Genomic DNA, 25,394 nt, shown 5'->3' on the forward strand with positions numbered 1-25,394 from the left:
TTAAATGCATATAATTCCTTTTAGGGAACATTTGTTGTTGAAAAAGGAAAAGTGAATTTAATTCCAAAAAAGCACAAGTAACATTTTTAAAGGGGTTCATCTTCCAGCACTTTGTTCAGTTTTCAGATAGTTCACCAGAAATAAAGACTTTTTTCTATTTTCTATTTGTTTTTCTAATATTGAAGTTTACATTTTAATTTATGTCTTTCTAAACCAGCTCTGGGAGGGGGCACTGACTCTGTAACTGTTCTATATTGATATATTAGTTGATAGATTTCTTATATTTGTCCCTGCTGAGCAGATTCCCTGAATTATAGGGATTCCAATATTCCAACAGATGCTGCTGAGAAATGTATCAACTATTGCAACTGTTCAGAATCTGCACCTGGATAACTGAGTTGCCAGACTAAAACACAAGAGACAGGACCATTAAATGTTACGTTTCAATTTTGGAAAAATGGTAAACAATAAAAAACATGAAAAGGAATTGAAAAAAAAGTTTTCAATTCCGGTGAACAATCTGAACTGAAAAAAATATTTGGAAGGTGAACTACCCCTTTAAAGGGCATGTAAAAGCAAAACAATTAAATCCCATTTTTACTTTCTTTAATGAAAAAGAAACCTATCTCCACTATACTTTAATGAAAAAATGTGTACTGTTTTTATAAGAAACCTGACTGTATGCAGTGAAATTCTCCCTTCATTTACTGCTGTGGATAGGAATTGTCAGATGGTCCCTAACTGCTGAGCAGGGAAACAATCATACTTATGAACAGCAGGGGGAGCCCCCGCCTTACTTCCCAGCCATGCAGAACTCAAGCAGCTTTGTTTATGACGATCCCTAAGCAGCCCAGACCACACTGAGCATGTGCACAGTCTTGGTCTTGCAAAGATGTTTAACAAAGTTACAAGATGGTGACCCCCTGTAGCCAACTTTGAAAGTATAAATTATTTGTTTGATTAGGTTTGTGGTGCAGTAAGTTTATGTTTATATTTAGTATACAAAATACAGCATTTCTAGCCTTATTCTATTTTAAGACATGCCCTTTAAGTTGTGTTTTCACTAAAGCTGAGCATCCCAATACGGAAAATAAAATCCTGCACTGAGTGGTTCCTTTTAAAACTGCTTGTGTAAAGTAAGTTGAAAAATACAATTATTACCTAAATACACATGTTCAGGGGCGTAACCACAGAGGACCCAGACAATGCGTTTACAGGTAGGCCAAGAAGTACTGAGGGGCCAGTAAGGCCCTAATTAATGAGTGATTTAAATATATCTTGGTAGAATAGTTCAACATACCAATGTTTTGGATCCTAAATTGAATTTTCTGTTTGGCCCAGTAACATCTAGTTATGCAACTGCACAGGCTTGTTGCATATTCATGATTTTAAAAGTACAACATAAAGTTAAGCTATGTTTCACTGAGGTGTGATTGCCTATTATATTTATTTGCACGGTTTATTTATTTGTAGCCAACTTTAGAACCTACAGGAACAAATCAGAACATGGAATCATTAACACTAAGGTTAACAGTCAACTGCCATAAGCAACAACATCAAGTGTGACATGTTTTGTTATTGCACAAAAGGAAGGGAGATCAGGAGAGCTAAGACATGGCTCCCTTGATACCACCAGCACATGAGATCATTTCTAAATTGATACTTTGCCATGATTTGTGATGTTTCCTATAGGACCAATTTCTGATTGATCAGTTATAGAAAGTGTTCAGGCTTGTGATTATGTAGCTACCATGTAATTGTTTTCTATTTTATGTGAACCTAATATTTCCACTATACACCACATATGATTTTGAGAAGTGGCAAGCTGACAAGCTACAATTTTGGATAGGAGCTTTAAAAGCATATCTGCAGGCAGTATTCTTGTCAGACCTGCTGAACAAGCACCACTCACAGTCAGAGCTTGCCAGTGTCTGACAAGGAAACACAATACATGCAGCTTGAAGAAAACTTAAAGTTAAACTAGTACCCACCATTCATTTTAAGTCATTACAATTCTACAAACCCATATAGTCTTTTATTTTTAATTTAATGTTTTTGGAAGATGACATTTGCTTTTCTGAGCTCTGTGCCTTTTGTTGTCATAGATATTGTTATAAGGAAAGCTTCTGTGATGTTTCCCTTAAACGTTTTGTTCAATCACAATTTAAAGGTTGAGTTACATAGTTAACTTAAGTTGAGAAGAAAAACAAAATAAAAAAAACAAAGACAATCAAGTTCAACCCCTCCAAATGAACCCCAGTGCACATATTTATACTTATACATACATTTCTTTATACTCACACACAGTTATAATCTATATATAACTATACCTATACTAACTGTAGATGTTAAAGGGGAACTATAGTGAAAAGTTAAAATAAGCTTTATCATACTGAAACAAGACATGTTCTCAATATAATAAATTTAAAAAAATCTGACCATTTCTAAAATAATCAAGTTACTCTTCACTATCCCCTTCTCAGCATCTGTTTCTCTTCATGCAGGAGTCAAGAGTCTGATTTTGATTGACAGTAAGGTCTAATTGTGGGGAGGGGTCTTTTTGTGTAGAAGTTGTATTAGAGCTCATCCTTTTACAATCACCGGAAGTTCTGTCTCTCTACATGCAGGGTTTGTGCCAGAATCTGTTATTTTGTTTGTGCTGGAGCCAGTTATTTGAGTAATGATCATCTGCTAGAAAAGGAGTCCATCTGCATATAAATATATAGATAGATGATAGATAGATGATAGATAGATAGATAGATTAGATCTTACTGTCAAAAGTTGAGGCCTGCTAGAACATGCCTGTTCTCCAGAGGAAACAACCCCAACCATGACACTCTACCCATATAATTTAAATCTTCTATCCCTTGCACTTATCAACATTGGATTTCATCTGCCAGTTTGCTGCACAGCTTTCCATCTAAACCTGTTGGACTGCATTTTACTTCATACAAGGTTGTTGGTAGCCCCTATGCATGTAATTCCTTCTCTGAGGCTGCTCTGTATTGCACTGGATTACTGCAAGTTGTATACACCTGAGACTTGGAGCCATATTCTTGTTTTCGCTCCCTATTTATGTCTGGGTTAGGAACTGCTCAATGCCATTGTTTTCCAGCTTAGACAGAACTGCTTTTTTACCATCAGTCCATCCACACTAATGGTCGCCCAGCATAGGGGTTAAACCAGCCTTACCAGCAACCCGTGGCAGACTGACATGGCCTGCCTACCCTCAGCTGTGACAAGCAGAACACCCCAGCCACAAAATTGTTTACCTACTTTACCTCTTAGGAATGATTTGCTAGCTGGTTAATTAGTTTGCCTTGCCTTTACAGACGTCATTACTAATAAACATTACTTTTTTTTTACCCTCACATCTACCTGTATTTTTACTATGTACCTGGTCTGTGTTTAAAGATTCTGCTGTTGTTTCTGTCTGTGTTGCAGGGAAGGACAACAGTCACCAGAGCAATGGCAAAAAATGTACGGTAGATGCTCAGGAAATGAGGTTTACCATATTAGAATGGAAGAGAGCATTTTCTTTGCTGAATACGAAGGGAAAAGTTTCACATATGCCTCATTCCATGCACACAAAAAGTAAGTTCAATAACTGCGTTTCAAATAAAGAGTTGGTGCAGTCAGTGAAAGCTTTACTAGTACCGTAGGTGAAAATTAACAAAACTGTCAATTTTCTTTCAGGTTATTTTTATAGTTGGCAATTTATTATTAAATTAAAGCATTAAGCTGGCCATAGATTTTTAAAAGATCCAATCGTTATCGTGAGACCACGATTATCTTGAAATGATCGTTTAAATGTACGATGTGTCCAAAAAGACCATTTCAGGCGATATTACCAGCAAAACTGAAGAGTAGCTGCCTGCTTGGCCCTGCAAACATAGATTGCACTGGGACCGATAAAGATTTTTAAACCTGGCCGATCAATTTTCTGACAGATGGCTGAAAAATCGTACAATCGTTCAGATCCCACTAACTGCATGATAATTTGACGGATTTTTCGGACTGCACTGAAATCGGTCGTTCACCAAAGAAGAATTGTCGCGTCTATGGGGACCTTTACTTTTGGATCTTATCACCACCAGATCCATAGACCACTCTCAATCAGCTGGCTGCTAAGCAGTATATATTGATACTGTGTACCAAATATTGTCACAAAAGTTCAGTTGAGGACTAACAGGCTGGATCATATGCTTGTATCTTGCATGACCTGCTTGAAAGGAAACAAGTAGAAGATGCTCATAGCTAGATGGCTTGTAGACTAAAGTACACAGATCAGAGGTCAGAATAGATGAATCAAGACAATGAGCCAGTCCAGGCTATATCATATATCTTACCAAATGTACTACATATAATATGTACACTATATACCTTAATACGTGGATCTTACATCTGATAATGTTATCATCATTTAGGTTTGGTGTCTGCCTTACGGGTGTTAGAAGAGAAGATAACAAGAATATTTTGCTGAACCCAGGGCCAAGATACATCATGAATGCCACTGACACTTGCTTTTACATTCATGTCACAAAAGAAGAGAATTCTGCTTTCAAAATGCAAAATCATCTTGAAAAGCTCAGCAAATACAAATCCGCTTACCACGGACCATCCAGACTACCTGTACACAGTATAATTGCAAGTATGGGTAGGTATATATATATATATATAGTATAAATGCACATGATAAAAATATGGTACTCTAATCATGAACAATTATTTTCCTTCTTCTAGTAGGTTTTCTGGTATCCGTAAAACATTATGCCTGTCCTTCAGAAAAAGTGTCTATCCAAAGGCTGATTAGGAATGTTAGAGCTTAGTACAGGTATGGGATCAGTTATCTGTAAACCCATTATCCAGAAATCTCAAAATCAAATAATTAACATTTTTCCTTTTTCTCTGTAATAAGAAGACAGTAACTTTAACTTAATCCTAACTAATATGTAATTAATCCTTATTGGAGGTAAAACAATCCTGTTGGGTTCATTTTCTGTTTAAATTATTTTTTTGTAGACCATGTGGCACATTTACTTGGCTCGAGTGAAGGATTAGAAGGAAAAATACTTTGAATTTCAAAGTATTTTTTTGGCTACTTCGACCATCAAATTGGCTACTTTGACCTTCGACTGCGACTTCGAATCGAACGATTTGAAATAAAAATTGTTCGACTATTCAACCATTCGATAATCGAAGTACTGTCTCTTTAAAAAAAAAAATTCAACCACCTATTTCGCCACCTAAAACCTACCGAGCACCAATGTTAGCCTATGGGGAAGGTCCCCATAGGCTTTCCTAGCAATTTGCGATCTAAGGAAAATTGTTCGATCGATTCTTCGAATTTAATTTGGTAATTCCTTCGACTTCGATATTCGAAGTCAAAGGATTTAACTTTGATGGTTGAATATAGAGGGTTAATTAACCCTCGATATTTGACCCATAGTAAATGTGCCCCTTACAGTAAGGTATGGAGATCCAAATTATGTAAAGACCCCTTATCCAGAAACCCAGGTCTCAAGCATTCTGGATAACAGGTCCCATACCCTGTATATCAATTGTCCTCTCTGTTAAAAAGGTCCAGTGCCTTCAGAATCTTGAAACTTCTATAACTTTACAGAGTAACAAGGTAATAACTTAATCACTAAATGTAACTGGTAAGATCAATGTCAGATAAGATAATTACATTGGGATTGTATTGTCTGTATGAAAAATGGTGTAGTATGTAGAATACATAAAGGGTGTAATTTGATTTGACGGGGAATTAAAATTGATGGAAGTGTTTCTTTTTTCATCCTTAGCTACTTTGAAACTATCAGAAATGCAGAGCCAGAAATGCCCAATAAAATGGGCAAAGTACAAGTGTGGTGTAATTAATGACTCATTTAATCTTATTTAACATATTTTGAGCCTCCAGTTATAATGGAATTAGTATCTGTGTATAAAATGCTATCCAAAATCATTTACACCAATATACTACAAGTAGTCTATTTCATGGAAGTAATAGATCTAAATTATTTTTGGCTACAATGGTATCTTCCTGCAGGCACGGTGGCAATAGATCTGCAAGACACAACATGCCATTCCTCCAGTGGACCAACACTTACTCTTCCTTCAGAATGCAGTAAAGAAGGAAGGAGACCCAGTATAGCCCCTGTGCTCGAAGTAGGTGACAATGCCTCTTTACAGCCATGTGATCTTCTTAGTGACCAATCAGAAGATGAAACCAACCCTGAAGATGATGAATGTTCTGAAGCCAATGAGTATGTATAACAATCAAGTTAACATGTAACATTAATGTCTTCCAATTCTTGCTTTATTCTTCAGTTGCTTCAGTATAGTAGAAATATCAGAGATCAAAAAAAGAAATGAATAGAAATTATAATTGATATATGTAAAGAAAATTTGTTTGCCAAAAATTTTGATGTAGCCTCAAAGCACCATTAGAAAATACCCCCAAATCACTGATCTTGTTGTTCTTCACAATTATAGCACAGAGTAAGAACAATTTATTCCAACCAGGGTCAGAAAGTCATATATTCAGTCATGCCAAAACATTCTCCAGAAGCAGTGCCTTTTCCCTTTTTTACACATACTGTATACTGTTTCTAAGAGGGTAGACAATATGAACCTCTAACTAGAGTACTGCATCTTTACAATTATTGATATAAACCACGTTGGTGTTGGTTCTTCCATGTCCTTCCTTTGCATTGAAGAATCTGTACTAATTTAAAGAAAATGTATGCAATGTCTGCTTAATGGTTATAAACATAAAATGTGATGATTTCATGTTACTGGGGCCTTGATATCATCTAATCCCTTCCCATCAAGTTTAAGTGGGTAGGTAGCAGGGCATCCTTCCATTATCCATGAGACAATATTTCCTGGTTTGCCGTTGGTGCCACATTCTATAAAACTGGTTGGCTCAGGCAGCCCTTGTACCCTGTTGATACACTGAGTACCCTGAATTCACATAGTATTTATGAATTATTTCCCAAAGCCTTGTTATCAGCAGACTTGAGGAAGTCAGTCAGTTAAGTTTCCATTGTAGTCCTTCATATCAATAGGAAAAAATAACAGCTTTTCTCTATACAAAGCTACCAAACAAACAGAGGGCACCAACTAAGTATGGCCAAAGGGGCTTACTTTAAAGATACACATGCAACAGCATTTTATTAATGGGGAACTATCAAGAAACCAAAATCTTAAGCAATCTCTCCGCAATCTGTCTTGAGTTTTTAGATGGGCGGTTATAGTAGCTCAAATGCAGCCACTAAGAAATGGTAACAAAGCCCAATGATGTGTTTAACATAACTGTCCTGCAGTAGAGCCAGGGACGAAGCGAGGAATAGTGAGTAGTTTTTTTTTGTGTACTTGATATTATTTAGATGATTTTTTATTTATATACTACAGAATGTGTACTTGATATTTTTTAGATAATTTTATATTTATTAGATAAAGCTAATATAACTTTCCCTATGAAATCATAAAAGATGGGCTTCAGATGTCCCTGTGTCTTTGCCACTTTTAGCTTGCTTTACTCCCCTCTGTCTCTCCTTTAATTCAACCTTTTTTTTCAGTGTATGAAAATGTTCATACTGAACAGAAAAAAAAATGGCAATTTTCATCATAAATTGTTCGTTAACATTCATTCATTCCATGCATAATTTGAAACTATTTTCAGTTACAAGATGGTTTTAAAAATCTACAACTGAGCTTTTGATAAAATTGTATGAAATGGTCTAGAAAATGAAATCAGCGGGAGAGATTTTCACCAGGGTGCCCAAATTGCAGCATTTCCAGCTTAAAATCACATTAAAAGAATTTTGTTTTCTCTCCTGCCGTTGCCGAAGTTTAGCATCATTCTTAAGAGCTATAAGGCCATGTAGTGCAACGTCCATTAAGCCTTAGAAGTCACATGCAAGCCTGCTTTGAGCACAAGAAAAGCATCTTATTTCAAGAATTAAGGGCTGTATCTCCCCCTATGTACTCAGTGGGACGCCTTTTAGTGAATTGTGTGCAGAAAACAATTCAAGCTTTAAGATACAGTTTATATCTTGGCAAAATGTGTAACATTTCAATGGAAAATGATTCTTGAGCTGAATTCTTAGGAGAGTATTAAGTTATAAAATTCCATTATGCTTAAATGTTGCCTAAAATAATTCAATGATGCATCACTACACAATATTTCTTTTCTCTCAGAGGTACACATAAATAAATAACCAGTTACTTCAAATTCTGCAAAACACACCAATGCTGAGATTTAGTTTGTGTTAACTAAACATCTGTGCGAGTGCCAAAGGGCAGGAACACAGCGGTTTGAATTATCTAGATTATTTCTGTATTAAAATTTAAAGGAGAGCTAAAAATAACTGTGACTAGAAATGCCGATTTTTATATACTGAACTTACTGCACCAACCTAAAGGTTCAGCATCCCTATAACAGTAATGATTCATGCTTTCAAACTTGAGCACAGTAGCTCCCCATCTTGGATTCTGTGCCAGTGACACTGCACATGCTCAGTGTGCTCTGTGTAGCTGTTGAGAAGCTAAATTTAGGGGTCATTGCACATCATCCAGCAGCAAATTAGGTTTCCCTTTAATATAATCTGAAGCTACAGGGCTGATTATTAAAGGGGAACTCCAGAAAAATATAACTTAAGCTTTTTGAAAAGTAAATATAATTTCAACTTTGCAATATACATCAATTAAAAAATATGCAGACTTTTCATGATTTTTAATGGTTTCTTACAGTTCCCTAAGCCTAGCCCTCTGCTCTTCTGCTGACCTCTCTGACTACTTTGCTGAGCTAGCTGACTACTGTTACTTTGTATCAGCATCCATCTGTCCTTAGCCTGCATCCTCCAAACCCCACAATTCCCTGCACACATGATTTCAATAAGGAAAGGAACATCACAGTGCAATGCATTGTGGGTTATGTAGTTCCTGCATGCTGTCTGTAAGATGTGGAGAAGTTGTTACAATTTGTAACATCAGTGTTTAGTCCCTCCTTCCCTGCCAGCATTTCAAATGATGCAGAAAGAGAAGAACTGTTAAACAGCTGGATTTCAGCATAGGAAATGGCATTTATTCATACTTCTTGAAGAAACGGGTAACTGTGATGTGTATATTAGGGGTTTCTGAAGTGATGGGCGAATTTGCGCTGTTTCGCTTAGACGAAAAACTCGTTTATGACGCCAGCGTCCGTTTTTTGACGCCGGTTCACGCCTGGCGAATAAATTTGCCCATCACTAGGTTTCTGTGTTCTGTGGGCCTCTTTATTAAATTTTGGTTTGGAAGCCAGAGTTCCCCATATAATGAAAACTTAATTTAATTTATAATCAGCCTTGTATTGTGACTTTTCTAATATATATCTTCAATGTTATAAGGCTGTGGTTGCCTGGGGCTTGTACAAAACCAGAAATAATGTGCAACATTCATACCCTATGTCTTGGTTAAACTGTAGTTCTCATTTAAACTTAACTGCATATAAGAATATTTAAACATCTCCTTATCTGCTTTACATGTAAAACCCTCCTTAGTGAAGCAATTATATATGTATATATGGCAAATGCATGGTAAAGTAAATAAATACTGTGACTGGAAAGAAGGTAAATGCAATTGCATCTACCGTAGCTAACTCCTGTAACTCTTAAGTGCTGTCATCTGGGAACTTTGTAGCAATAAGTATGCCACTCTGACGTGGAGTAGCTTTCCCAGTCTCTGATAAACCACCTCTGCTAAGCAAGTGATTTTTTTACCTCCAATGAAAGTGCTACTATAATAGGTTTGTACAGCTCTTGGGTCACAGAAAAATGTATATTCCTGTTATACAGAGAATCTAGAATGCTAGAAAACCCCATAACTGGCTTTTTCCTTTTGTAGGTATCTCAAAGGATATCCACCTAATTCTCCATACATTGGGAGCTCCCCTACATTTTGTCACTTACTGCAAGAAAAGGTTCCTTTTTGCTGTCTACGTTTGGACCAGGTATTGTCCAAACAGCCTCTGAAGTTTGTCTTTTTAAGAACCCTCTCCTAAATTTTATTAGCCCTGACATGACTAAGTTGTGTTATAGCATGGTTAGCTTTCAGCGAACTGGGGTGGCATGCTTTACATTCTTTTGTTTTAGTATTCCTGTTATGAGGCTGAATATTAATATTCAACTTGACACCTTAGAGGTGTTCCCATATCAGGCATAACATTTTTTGCAAGCATAGTATCCCATAGAAGTAAATGCTGCCTGCTGATTGATTGCTATGGATTACTATAGACTACGTTTTTTTTTGTAGTTTGTTAGGTTCTATTTTCCTCTTGGATATATAGAACATGCATTTTCGTATATTCTGTTAAGTAAATCAAATCTTTATATCTGACAATCTACCATGTTATTGTATATAATGTGAATTCTATGTTTGCTTCATTAGTTTTACATGAAATATGCAAACCGAATTGAAAAGAAAGTGGACAGTATTGGTAGCACTTGTTTTTTTTTAGACTCAATGGTTGTTTTAAGATGTACTCACTGCAGCCCAGATTTTGCTACATATTTTTAATGCTAAGTGCATGTATAATGCATGTGTTTCCCTGTGTTTTAGGGTTGCCAGCATAACTATTATGAAGATGCAAGAGCATATGGCTTTAAGAATAAAATAATCATTGTAGCTGCAGAGACAGCAGGCAATGGGTTGTATAATTTTATTGTTCCTCTCAGAGCTTACTACAGACCAAAGAAGGAGCTTAATCCAATCATATTACTACTGGATAACCCGTAAGTGTTCACTTATCCAAATATTCATGTCCAAATCAGTGGGATACATACCACACTTTGAAATGTCATTATAGACTTTAATAATAAATATGATGACATTACATTACGCTGAACTTTAGTTATATAAAGAAATAGCAAAATTATTAGTATTGTGTATCTGTTATACTCTATTTGTTTGTAAGGGAATGCAGTATAGTGAGGCTGCCTACACCTTTACCAAGATGGTACACTTTAGAAGTTCAATAGAGGTTACTTGCTATCTTGGGGTTCCCCTGTCTGGTACTCCACCACTAAGACTGCCCCAGGGATCCTTCTGACTTTCCATGGGTGTTCAGTTAAGTTTATAAGGGTCTTTCTGTTTATGTGATCCCTGTACTGACAGGGTGGCTGTAGGGGTATTGGTCTCATTTATCTCCTTGATGGAGCCAAAGCTAAAACTAACTGTCCTAGTTAGGCTACTCATATTCTAAGATGAGCTCAATTTAAACTCTAAAACTGGCCAAATCATTTCATCTCCTCTGGAAATCCCCTCAACCTGACTAGAACTGAAGGACCACACTTGGCTAAAAATGTCTTCACTGCAGGGGATCCTACAGTATAATACATTATATAATACATTAGCCTTTATATAGAAATATAATTCAACTACTAATTGTTACTATAAGCTGTGTGTTGGTATATACATGCTCCGGTTATGAAATGGCAAACCGTGGTGCAAATATTTTGTATGAAATACATACAAAGCACACAATGGGACTTTTGCACTTTTTTATGTTAGCCAAAAAAATAATTTCTCCACACAGATTCAATAGAAGTGAAAGGTAATATTGCTTTCTATTTTGACTGAGGCTCTACTATTGTACCACAATGATCACCTCACTTTCACGTCACCAGCCATCACTATCATCACCGCCTAAGTAACACACACCTAATTCTCAGCAACAAGGCTCGTTATCTGCACAAACTCAACAACTCACGTAAAGCACTTAAATGGATGCCTAAACTTACTGTATATACATCTTCAAGGCAATTACATTGCTTCATATATCTTCTGAAGTGCACTGGTACCACAAGACTTTTCTTGTGGGGGGCAATCCTGACTGCTCTTGTTTTTAGGGCGGGGAAGTAATTTTAATGTAATTTGGGTGTAAGTAAAGGACAATTAATTTTTGTGTATTTGTTTCAGGTTTTACAGATTTGTTTAAACCGGCAATATATAATTCACATTCAGTACCCATCTAGAACTGCCTTTCATGAATTCCCATTTATCATCTATGCACACTCTGTCAAATATATTAGGATTCAGAAACCCCAGATCAGCCTTCCTTTTTCTTTATCTTTTTTCACCTACTAAATTGTCTTACTATAACTCAGCTATTGCTCCATTGTTATGTTGGCTCTCTTCCTCCAGTACTATCTGACCCAGTCAGGTCTTGCTCACTGAGCAAGAGACTCCTCTCAAGACTGTCAGCTGACAACAGTGTTGCAACTAAAGTGACAATTTACTCACATACAGTATAACACAGAGGTAAACATATTGGAAATCTTGTTCCAAATTTGCATACATATGGCCTTCAATCTTGCTAGCACCCACTGTCACAGTGCACAAAATTGGAAAACAATTAGAATAAGTTAACGCTAACTTTTTATGCTCTTACATTTTTTTCAATCTCCTTTTTTAAACTCTGGTGTTTAACTACACTTGAAGAACTTACTTACAGCTCACCCAGTTATATCTAATAATTACTTGTACAGTAGCAAACTGGAGCCTCGAATCTAATCACAAGTTCAGTAATGCAGAAGGAGAAAAGAGAAATTTACTTGCTTGCAGATGCAGTAGTATACATGTGCTGCTATTTAAAGAAGTGCCTACATTCAATTTTCCCTTCAAAATGATCCTTTTGTGTGGGCAGATTTTGTGCGAGATGCAGAGCTGGCCAGTAACATTGTTCACAACTTTGCAATCTGTTCCAGTGTAAGAAATATTATGACCTTGTGTTTGCTCATTGAGGCTTAAGCTAGGATTACATTGCATCTGGCCTCCTGGGGTATATTATAACTCAGATGGGTAATTAGGATTCTGCTGTAGGTGCATGAGCATATGTGCACTGCACTATGAATAATGTAAGGCTGCTGATTATTGTAGGATGGATTTGAAACAGCATGGCAGTAAAACAGGCAAAGTTATTTCTGTAGATTTTAAAATTCTAGTCCCTTACAGGATGTGTTAATATACTAAAGCATAGAATGGGTCCACAGAATGATGCATTTTGTTGCAAATAAATACGATTAGAACTGACAATTTTTTTTATTGAATCAACTACATACTTATAATGACTGAGTAAATATTTACTAGACATAAGGACAGGCATTTTAGTTAAAAATGAAATACATCATACTTTCCACAACATCTGCAGTGTTACAGGTCACCTAATTGTGTCCTTTCTTATTAGCCAAATAGCATCATATATCTCTGTACTTGTTAAGAGTTGTGTTTCTGCAGACCTTTAGATTGCAGTAAATTATAATATGAACACTGTCCGCTGTGTATAAACCTATTGACATTTGTTTTGAATTAAGTTTGTGCAAATGATTTTCTGCAAAACAATTATATACCCTGGGTTGTTTCTATTAAATGACACTTAGTTCAGGGGAATCCCAGGTCCTGCGTAATTAGAGACTATGACCTCCATTGGTGCTTGTGGGATGTCATGAGACTGCACAGGAATAACCAGCTTTAATACTTTTATAATCATCCCACGGTGGAATGGTTTTGAGGACATTTTTCTTAATGCTTCATATAATACACTAGGGTTCAAATCATTAGGAGCAAATTAATCTGCCTGTATTCTATTGGAGTGTGGGTAGAAACTGGGAATATTCAATGGAAACCTGTGTAGCCACAAATAGACTAAACAAATAGTTGCAGATGGATTGCATTGGACTGAGCCACCATACCATCCATCTTAATGGAAGGAGTATGATGAAAAAACAATGGAGGGATTATCACAACTAAAGTGATGGTTTAAAGCAGGGAAAATACAAATTAATAGCTTGTGATTTCTTATTGCCTTGGCAAATATTGGCCATACATGAGTATCTAGTAAATATTTTCCCATGTTGAATTAAGAATACACTAAAAAAGAGGGTGGTTCACCTTTAAGTTAACTTTTAGTATGCTATAAAATGGCCAATTCTAAGCAACTTTTCAACTGGTTTTCATTATTTCTTTTTATTATTATTTTTATAGGTTTTAAATTATTATTATTTTCTGACGCTTTCCAGCTTTCGAGTGGGGGTCACTTACTCGATCTAAAAAACAAATGCTCTGTAACGCTATGCAGCCTCTCCTATTCATATTCCAGTCTCTTATTCAAATCAATACATGGTTGTTAGGGTAATTTTGACCAAAGCAACCAGATTGCTGAAATTGCCAACCGGAGAGCTGCTGAATAAAAAGCTAAATAACTAAAAAAACACAAATACAGGTATGGGACCTGTTATCCAGAATGCTCAGAACCTGGGGTATTCCAGATGATGGATCTTTCCGTAATTAGGATCGTCATACCTTAAGTCTTAAGTGAACATTAAATAAACACAATATGCTGGTTCTGCTTCCAATAAAGATTAGTTTGGATCAAGTACAAGCTACTGTTTTATTATTACAGAGATAAAGGAACTAATTTAAAAAAATTTGGATTATTTGATTATGATGGAGTCTATAGGGGTAAATTTATCAAAGAGTGAAGTTCCGCCACTAGAGTGAAATTCCGCAGCTCACAATTCATTTCTATGGGATTTTGAAAGGCGTATTTTGAAAGGCGTATTTATCAATATGTGAAAGTGAAAGTTCACCCTTTGATAAATACGCCTTTAAAAATCCCATAGAAATGAATGGAAAGTGGCGGAATTTCACTCTAGTGGCGGAACTTCACTATTAACTTCACTCTTTGATAAATATACCCCTATGAGAGATGGCCTTGGAGCTTTCTGGATAAAGGGGTTTCCGGATAACCATACCTGTAACAAGATAAAAAAGTTGCAAATTGTCTTAGTATATCGCACTCTGCATCATACTAAATGCTTATTTATTGGTGAACAATCCCTTTAAGCATTTTTAGGCTGTATTTTTATGAGCCTGCAAAGATAAATGTGCTCTGTTTTGAATATGGGTAAAAATTTAAATTGTATGTTAGCAGTGAATACCCAGTTATGGGCTTTCTTATATGTAACATTAGCATCTATATCCATTTCTTCTTGTAATTCTTATGCATAGGCCAGATTTGCATTTTCTGGATGCAATCTGTTGGTTTCCAATGGTCTACTACATGGTGGGCTGTATTGACAAGTAGGTAAAATTGTTTTAATCTGTAAAAAGTGTTGTGGTACTGTGCTTGTGGTCATATTGTGGTCAATATTCATATATAGACTCTATCAATAAAACCTATCTATACTTATGCAAGTGTCAGTAACGTAGATATGCTGTCTATGTGCTTGCACCAAATTCATCTTTCTCCATTTCCAAAAATTATTTAATATTTATAGAAAGCACAACATTAAAAAAAAACGTTATCAATGCACTGTTTTATTTATTTTTTGTGTGTGGCACAGGCTCTTTAAACATTTTTATAGTGGAAGTTGACATATTTTCTTTTTGCAGTTTTTTTACCCTTAATGATATGAAATGTGCATGCCTCATTTATTTTACAGCAGTAATAATAATAATAATAGAAAATATCATATCAGGGCATTATGAATATTGACTGCATGTAATACATTTGACATTTTAACTGTATTGGTTGTGGAAATTGTGCCGCATGATTTCTGTGACTGTGAAGCTGGTGATTTCTGTGTTAGACCAGTACATGCCATTCTAATGATTCTATAGATATTAACATGATAAAGACATTTGAAAACTGCTTCTAAAACTGGAAAAAGATACTCAGGGTAAAACATTTTAATATAAAATGATAATATATACTGTATAAAGAATGCATGTATTTTTATAATTAGCTCTTGGATGAACAACGGTAGTGGGGAGATGTGCAAAAGAGAAACGAACTTTAGGAATTTTTCCGTTTCGTGAATTTCTTGGACAGATTCGCCCATCACTACTTAAGAAGAGATGTAAAGTAGCTGGGCTTAGAAGGTCAACTGTAGGAAAAGAAGGGGTTACAGTTTGTTTCAACGTTTTGCTTTATAGAATAAAAAAGCTGGTGTATGAAACAAACACTTTCATTGGCTTAACTGCTGGGCCAGATTTATTATGGATTGAACCGAGTAATTCAGAAGGATTCCCAGCAGCTCAGTCCATTCTGCTTATATTTGTGTCCGTTTTATCAGGACATCTTCCACTGCTTTGAGCAGTCAGATTCTATTGTGCTTAGGGATGTAGCGAACCGCCGAGTATGTGTTCGCGAACGCCGTTCGCGAACACCGGCAAAAAATGCGAACAGTTCGCGAACTGTTCGCGAACTTCGAACATCCGAAAATCGTTCGATTCGAACGATCGAAGGATTTTAATCGTTCGATCGAACGATTTTCGTTCGAATCGAACGAAAATCGTTCGATTTTAGCGATCGAATGGTCGAACGATTTTGACGCGAACGCCTATTGGCGAACGTCGCGCGACGTTCGCGAACTTGCGGCGGACGCGAACAGTCGAAGTTCGCGCGAACTAGTTCGCCGGCGAACAGTTCGCTACATCCCTAATTGTGCTTTAGGGAATGGTAGTTCTTAGAGCTGCTCAACAGCTCTATCACCCATAGGATTTCTTGCTTCCTAATATAAATCACATGCTACGAGAAAGGATTCCAATAGTGGAGTAACTAGAATACTGGGCCCCACAGCAAATTATTTTTCAGCCCCCCAAAATGTCTAAAATTTGACCTATTTTACCAATATTTATTGAAATTATATATGCATTAGGGCCTCATTGGCCCCTATAACTCCTGCCCCCTCCTGCAGCCACAGGGTCTGCTTCCTCTGTAGTTCAACCACTGGATTCCAAAAATTATTTTGTCCTATATTGCATTGTCTCTAAAAAGTGGGAAATTGTATATTAGCACAGCCATTATTTTGTCTACATCTTTTTCCTCAGTTGTCTCAAATGGCACGGCTTACATTTACTGATTCTTCTGCTCCACCTCACCAAAGAGCCTGGGACATACCAGGGACAGCAACATATAAGTGATTCATCCAATAAAAATGCCTAAAGGATGTTAAATTGTTAGGGTTGAGCAAAAGCGTTTCCTGAGAACCAATGAGATCTAACACTGTAGGCTGCCTAGACGTTCTGACTTATTTGTGCAATTACTTTTTTGGTAATCTTTCTTTGGTGTATCCTTTAAAGATGGGAATAACTACTACAAACTATAACATCTTTAGCAGAAAGGGCTTCTAACTAATTTACACTGGAGACTGGTTAATATTGCATTTCTTTAATTTATCAACAGAAACTGGGGAAGTTGAAGCTGCTTATGTGAAATATTCCTTCCTTTGTCATTTTAATCCTCATTATATTTGTTTAAAAACTTTCTGTCCAATCATTCTATAACCAATTACTTTAACGTCTCCTTCTATCTCTGCTTGAAGACTTCTAACATATATCAGTACTTGTTATATAATTCATGCAAAATTTGCTATCCACTACATTTCCAGTTCCAATGTTGTAGTATAGCTTTTCTTTCTCATAGAAAGCATTTGGCTGAAAAAATATGTATATTTATTTTATATGAAATAAATAAATGTCTCCAAATATACAAAATAAAGATGCCCCTGAGCATAAAGCAATACTAACTTTTCATGCTCTTATTTTTATGATGTCATTTATGACACAGCAAACTTCCTGTATCATAGATATCAGCGTTTCAATTCTCCCCATAGAATCGTTAAATGGTTATTATCAGACAGCAGCGATCGTTCCAGTACTAGAGATTCATCATTATATGTGACAAGTGAAGCATCATTTTATGTTCTGCACCATCAGTGAAAATAAAATACAGCCTAGACAATAAATGTGCTCTGGGTGGTATCCAGCACAGTCACTGCATACTACGGAAGGAGCATTTTCATCACTTTCTGTACTGTGTCTCAACATTCTGAAGTTTGAGTATGCGCAGTATTGATTGTTGATAATAGTAATTAGAACCTGAGGAAACATATATATATATATATATATATATATATATATATATATATATATATATATATATATATATATATATATATATATATATATATATATATATATCTATATATATCTATATATATGGAAAATGCATGCATCTGGATATATCTTCTATTTTGCCTAGTCTGTGTCTACTTAATAAAACCTTTGGCAGCAGACTGCTATTGGACTGCAGCTTAGTATTTCATTCACTGAACAGATGGAAAAAAATACATATACCACACAAGCCATGTTTTTACACTTTGCACCCTGCCCTGCACTTTCTGAATTGCTGCAGGTCTGTTTGGCAGGGCTGTATTCATGATGAGCAGGCAGAGGAGGCATATACCCCATCCTGTCCTCTAATATCATAGCATTCATTTTATTTAAAATAATTTTGATTTCAAATTCATAAAATAACACTTCATTTGCAATAATTCTTTGCAAACCTTAGGGATACATCACATTTTTTATGTTATTCAAGGGAGATTTCAAATGATTCATTTCGTAGTTCCACCAAGAACTTCGACTGTCTTATAGGGTATTATCGTCTAACCTTAATGTGAAGTTCTTCCTACACAATCTTGACAGGGTTGGGATCTGGTAATTGTGACACCCAGTCGATCAGGGACAATACTCTAGTTTCCTGTTTCTCCCTTGATTAAGTTTTAAAGCTTAGAATGTGCTTCAGTTTGTTATCCTGAATGTCCTTTTTCACTAGCCTACCTAGCTTTCACTGCTAGAGTGAACTCACACACTTCTATTGCTTGCTAGCCCCGAAGGTGTTAGTCTCCCAAAAATGGTCTGGCCACATCATTCTTGATACTGCCTCTACATGTTCCTAGACCAAAGAGGAAGTGCACAGCTCCTGTACTTCCTTATATAGGCTCCTGCACGGTAATTCCCCTTCAGGCCAACCTTGGGCACCACCTGCTGGCTGAACTACAACATTGCGCAACAATTTTTTCACCTCTTAACAGATTGGCATGACCTAAAAAACAAATACATTTAGAGTGATTCCAAACTTTTGAACACTATTGTTTGTGGGTTATAGTTATGACATGAAAATAGATAGTTATGAAGAAATAAAGGTGGGGGTGCAAGCTGTTAGTTACTTACCTCCTAAAGTACCAGAGAGTACTGACCTGATTGATGATTCCCAGATATTCCCTGTTCCTCCCAAGTAGTACAGAACTTTTTCACAGATTTCTGTACTGCTCATGTCCCCAGTTTCAAATAGGCACAGGGGGCACTGAATAAAATGGCAGTTCGGCACTCACAAGTAAAGTACCAAGCCTGGTGTATTTTATGAAGAGAGGGTATGCCAGCCCAGGGTAGGAGGTAAGTGACTAGAACTACTGGGGCATCTCTTACAACTTGTCCAGCCCCTGCCCACCCAATAATCAACAGGTAACTTATATGTACATATTTCTTCCCATCTTCATATCTTAGTTGGTATCAAATATGAGATACTGTTTTATAATTACAGAGAAAATGTAATTATTTAAAATGTGATTTCTTAGTTTAAAATGGAGGCTATGGGATATGGCTGTCCTGTAATGTGGAACTTTCTGGATAAAAGAGATCATACTTGTACTAGCATTTACAAAACACAAAAATCTGCCTTTTTCTTGTAATTTTTTGCATTTTGTTATATTGCTATTGCACCTGTGGCTGAGGTTTTTACAAGAATCTGGTTTCTCTTAATGTATAAGTCACTTATTTATACCAGCATTTACATTGCTACAAGCAAGAAGTCATAATTGTAGCATTTTTCTATGGTTCCAGTTGCAAGATACCTGTTAACATCATTTTTGTATTTTTAAAAGCTTAGATGACTTGCTAAAATGTGGAGTGACATTTGCAGCCAATATGGTCGTCGTCGACAAGGAGAGCACAATGAGTGCCGAAGAAGACTACATGGCTGATGCCAAGACAATAGTTAATGTGCAGACACTTTTCAGGTGGGTATTTTTTGTTAATGAGTGTTGAACTGGAAAATGTTGGAGGAATTGTTTTCAACTTTTATGTGCATACTAGGTTGTTAGGCTTATAATTGGTATTAGCATAACGACATATGTGTATATGTATTTGTACTGTTTGTCTATTTTCTGCCTGTTTTCATCCAGGCTGCTCTATGTATGTTTGTCACAGCCTTTTTTATAGCAAATGTCATACATCAACACATTTCTGTTGTTTAGTTTCTTAAATTAGAATAAAGTTATAAGAAACTAAACAAAGAAAAAGGGCAGAAACTCTATACATCATGTTTAAAGTTCAGAGGCTCTGAAATGCATAGAGTAGTACTTGTAAGTCTCGTATATCTCTGTATCCGATTAAGCAGAAATCTAAATGGTCGCCATACATATAGGGGGTCATTTACTGAGCACTGGGAGCAAATGTACACTTCTTAGAAGTCATTTAGAAAGCACTTGTGTAGCCCACCCGTGGGTGGTTTTGCTTTTAATGCTATTAGGATAGGAACAACTCCTGGCCGCTCCCAGTAACGTATGTGTTTCCTGTGACTCTTCTGGGCCCGCACTATGCCTTTGTAGAAATGGTCAGTTACCTTGAATGTCTACCAACCAACATATTCTGCAAATAATTGAAGGTATCAGGGGTTTCTTTATAACAATTTAACTTCTTGATTGAATATAGGTATAAACATTTTGAATTTAGCAATTTTTGGCTAAAATAGCTCACATCAGTAAATAGTTCAAATACTTTCTCAGTCAGCTGTAACTCATACAACTAGTTTTCTGTGTACACCAGTAGTAGTACTGCCTGCCTTAGTGAATCAGTCCCCCGTGTTAGGTGAAGCTCACAGTGGTCCCTCACTCCAAGGATCTTTCTATCTATCCCCAGGGCCTGATTTGCCCTGAGGGCACCCAGAGGCTGGTGTCCTCTGTCGCCCTCTTCCTCTCTAAAGATAGCGCGCATCCGCTCAGAGGCTGCCGTCCTCTGTCACCCCTTCCCTCTCTCAAGATAGCGTGCATGCGCATCCTCTTAGTTTGGTTCCGGAGCACTAGCCTCTCGGCGCTAGTGCTCAGACAAAAAACTGCTATTGCGGCTGGGCGGCATGCCGCCCCTCAATTGATGCTGCCCTAGGCCCGGGCCTATGCGGCCTTGCCGCAAATCCGGGCCTGTCTATCCCTGAGCTCAAACGCTTGAGTCCCTATACTGGTGGCCTCGTCACAGGTCTAACCCAACTAGCCTCCTTGTTGGAACCTCTGGCTGGTCTGCTTGCTACCCTAATCCTGTCTTTCACTCCTAGAGTGAGCTATTTCAGAACTAGTCTAGCACTAGCATCAGTTACTAGGCCTGCCTCCTTCTAGGCCTAGTCCTGCACACCTTCCAGGATGGTGAAATCCCAAGAAAGAGACAATGCACATATGCACTTTTCCTTTCATACTTCAAAAGAGTGACATCTACTGGGAAACTCATAACCTGTCAGAAAACCCCAGTTGAGGAAACAGCTACCCAGGATTAGTCAAGGACCACACGTAGGTGCCCAAACTGCCTGAATAAAAGTAAACAACTAAACCTAGGGTCATCTGCACTTGTGTCTTGGGGTCTGAGTGTGATTTGCACCTTGTGCCAACTTTAAAATATATTGTGGGGGAAGCCAGACCTTGACGTGCAAGTTAGGAAATGCGAGTGGGGGCATCTAAGATATGTACTTTTAAGAGTTCCTATTTTCACATCAGCATAATCTGAACTAAAATATTTTCATCATTCCATCTGAGATTTCTGCATTACTAAAAAATTCAATGGAAATGTCCCTACTATATATATACTGTGTATATATATATATATATATATATATATATATATATATATATATATATATATATATATATATATATATATATATATATATATATATATATATATATATATATATATATACACAGTATAAACGAATTCTGGCATGAATGCCAATAGCACAATTTAATACAAAACCATATTAATTATAAAGTGATTATACTATTAGTATTTATTTTTGCATTTGCTTTGTAAATACTTTAATTTATTTTGTACTTCTGATGGCAAAAGACTAAATGTTGTTTAATAATTTAGCTCTCAATGCAATTTTATACTATAAACCTCTCTCTCTGAAACATGCAGTATCATTGCTGCATTGCAAAAATACTGTCTGATCTTTCCCTTGCTGGCAGCCTGTTTATGATCCCATAAAGCTGCAGTTCAATACACTCTGCACGTACATGGAAAAACACAAGAAAGATTACATGATTGAAACTTTCATTTGCAGTTAATTCTCCTTTATCCCATTGGGATTACAAACTTTTGTGCCTTATATAGTATGTAGCTTTCCTTGTAAAGGAATTGTAAAGCTTTTAAAATTGGTTGTAACAATATGAATTTATGCAGCAAAATCTATTTTATAAACTATATCACCCAAAGTATTTAGACTCCTCTTTGTCCAACATGTCATTCCTAAACCAAAGAAATAAAGACACAGTTTGTTCTCCCTTCACTGCTTTAATAGTCTCTAGTCTTCTGAGAATTAGATCAGGACCGCCCAACTGGCAGCCCTAGGTCACACCTTGGCAAGCTCCATTGAAGGTACTACTCATGATCTCAGTACTACTGCTTACTCTCAGTCCATGAAATCTGCCTCAATCTGCTGTGATTAGTGAATAGGAGCTTCAGAATCAGCACTGAAAGCAATAGCAGAGGGGTCATGAGTAGTAAGGCAAAACCACATTCCAAGTGTTATGACTTTTAAAGGTGCCATGTAGTGATGAGCGAATCCGACCTGTTTTGCTTCACCAAAAACGTATGCATAGCATTTTTTAAACTAAATATTATAGTCTATTGTTGGTTTTTCGCAGTGAAAAGTGACAAAATATTTCGCTCATCCCTATTGCAGGTTTATTACTCTTGAACTGGTGATGGGAGGATGGGGTACTTAAAGGAGAACTAACCCCCCTCCTAAAGAGAGTCCCCATCTATTAGCCCCCATTGGCGCCCTCCCCACTTGCTATACTTGTGTGCTTTTTATACCTGTGATCGACTGTAGGTAGACAAATGGGTTTTCTATGTACCTCCCTGGCCCTTTCTTATGCCAGTTTATACAATGTATAAGTCTGTACCTGTTGAATGCAAAAGTGGGGTGTTCTCAGTATTTATTCAAGTTGCAGTTACATTCACATTTGGCTCAAACGTTTCAGGACTAGTTCAAGTGATAAGACAGTTGTGGACTGACAGACAGCTGGAGGCTCTGTTTAGTGTAAACCTGGGTTTAGAATCAAATTTTTTCTAAGACAAACATTTCAAAATTAGCAACTGCTTTGAGGCAACTGGGAGCAATGGGACAATGGGATTGTGAACAACATTTTATTTGTAAGTCCATGATTGGGAAAGGAGAAGGAGAAGGTTAAAAAAAAGATTTGTAGTAGAGACTGAGAAAACAGGAATGGGAGAAGTTAACTGTTGACGGATGGATAATATAGTGAACAACAATAAGAGAGAGGAGGAAGGAAAATGGGTCCAGATACTTTTGGCCTTATATTGTACTTACATACATTTGGCTGTATAATATGTGGACTCAAGAGGTTAATAATTTTTCTCCAGCAAGCAAATGGTGGTTGTTGCAATTTTATGTATTTATTACCAGCTTTCCATTCTCTGTCATACAGCATTGCTTTTAAATGAAAGGGAGCATAATATCATGGTGCTTTGCTACACACACACACACACACACAAACACTGACATAATAAGGTGTAAAAGGCAACCCACTGGTGGGACAGACTGATCTGAAATCTTCCCTTCTGTCAGGAGAAAAGGGACTGTGTGTGACTGATGTTTAAAAAAACTTCTATGACCTCTGTTTCCACCAGGCTATGTGATGTAGACAGCTGTTTACCTTCTGCTGTCCTGTACCAATGATGTATTAGAGTATTCAACTAGAAAGAACTAAAGGTAGCAGGAGGTCAGCCATAAAATCAACTTCTCGTCTTACTGTCATCATAGGAAAGTTGGTATTTACACTTGCCTTGTACTAGGGAATACATCCAGTGTTTAAGGAAAAAGTTGATTTACCTAACAGTTAAAATAAAAAGAGACTGGTGACAGTTATATAGTTCAAAGCGAATATGAATTTTTAAAGATTCTCTCTTGTTCAGGCAAGTCATATGGAACTTATGCACATCCCATTTCAAATAGTGCCACATAGGGGCAAATTCACTAAGATTCGTTATTGCGCCAGCGTCCACTTCGCCGCACTTCGGCAGGCATATTTTCGCCAGCGCTACGCAAATTCACTAAAATCCGAAGTTGTGCTCAGGGGAAGCGTAAGGTTGCGCTAGCGTTAATTCACCAAGCAAAGCGAAGTTACGCTAGCGATGCTTAATTTGCATACGGCACCAAGTTACAATGGAGGTATATGTAGCAGCAAATACATTACACTACACAAGCCTGGGAAACCTTCAAAACAGCAAATAAAATTTTTATTTTGCACTACACATGTGCCCACTGTATAGTTAAGTTGCCATGAGTTAGGAAATGTAGGGGGGAAGGAGGGGAGCCCCAAAAAAAAATTTCGATCTTTTTCAGCCAATCACCAAAAAAAAGAAAAAACGCCAGCGTTTTTTGGGACTTAGAACATTTTTTTACTTTTTTTGAAGCAATCCCTATCTACTCTATTGCACTTCGCCTGGTCTGAGGTGGCGAAGGAAGTCTGGCGTAAAAGGTAGCGTTCAGAAAAATTCGCACTTCAGTGAATTTGCATAGTTACGTCCGTTGCGCAAATTCACCAGGCGTAATGGTGCAAAGTAACACTAGTGAATGTACGCCAGCGTCCGTTAGTGAATCGGCAAATTAACGAAATAGGCTACGCTAGCGAATTAACGCTAGCGTTAGGCGCTTCGTCCTTTAGTGAATTTTCCCCATAATCTCTATTGGACTGTAACCAGGGCTAGGACTGGGATTTTATAGGATATTCACCAGTTTTGTTTTGGAGCCAGTTACTTTGGTCTTAGGTTACACAGAAGGAATACAACTCTATTACATGGTTCTACATATTTTTTAAACATTTCTTAATCACTTAAACTTAACATGCAGTAGAACTTGTTATTAATAACATGTTAAATAATATGTTTTTCTTAGTAGCTAGGGACACTAACACACCAATACATTCTAAAGCCTATGGAAAACAAATCGGGGCCCATTTACTTAGCTCGAGTGAAGGAATCGAAGAAAAAAACTTTGAATTTTTAATGTTTTTTTTGGCTACTTCGACCATCGAATGGGCTACTTCGACCTTCGACTACGACTTCAATATATGTGTTGTTAGTTAGCCTAAAAAGTCCACATTTGTGTCCCATATTTATCTAATGATGGATAATACTGTCATGAGTATAATCTACAGAATCTATCTATCTAACTATCTATCTGTCTGTCTGTCTGTCTGTCTGTCTGTCTGTCA

The 25,394-nt window shown here is 36.9% G+C and overlaps 1 protein-coding gene across 3 annotated transcripts in view; it reads left to right on the plus strand.

Moving 5' to 3' along the window:
- Window positions 1-25,394, plus strand: part of kcnt2.L (potassium channel, sodium activated subfamily T, member 2 L homeolog) — a 197,144-nt gene that overhangs the window by 152,674 nt on the left and 19,076 nt on the right. For all 3 annotated transcript variants that reach the window (XM_041590633.1, XM_041590634.1, XM_041590635.1), the window contains exons 15-21: window positions 3,445-3,594; window positions 4,428-4,657; window positions 6,050-6,266; window positions 9,889-9,994; window positions 10,603-10,775; window positions 15,052-15,123; window positions 19,773-19,907. In XM_041590633.1, coding sequence (XP_041446567.1) covers window positions 3,445-3,594; window positions 4,428-4,657; window positions 6,050-6,266; window positions 9,889-9,994; window positions 10,603-10,775; window positions 15,052-15,123; window positions 19,773-19,907 — 1,083 coding nt within the window. The remainder of the gene's footprint in view (window positions 1-3,444; window positions 3,595-4,427; window positions 4,658-6,049; window positions 6,267-9,888; window positions 9,995-10,602; window positions 10,776-15,051; window positions 15,124-19,772; window positions 19,908-25,394) is intronic.

Source organism: Xenopus laevis, chromosome 4L, assembly GCF_017654675.1.
Source record: "Xenopus laevis strain J_2021 chromosome 4L, Xenopus_laevis_v10.1, whole genome shotgun sequence".
Taxonomy (NCBI): Eukaryota; Metazoa; Chordata; class Amphibia; order Anura; family Pipidae; genus Xenopus; species Xenopus laevis.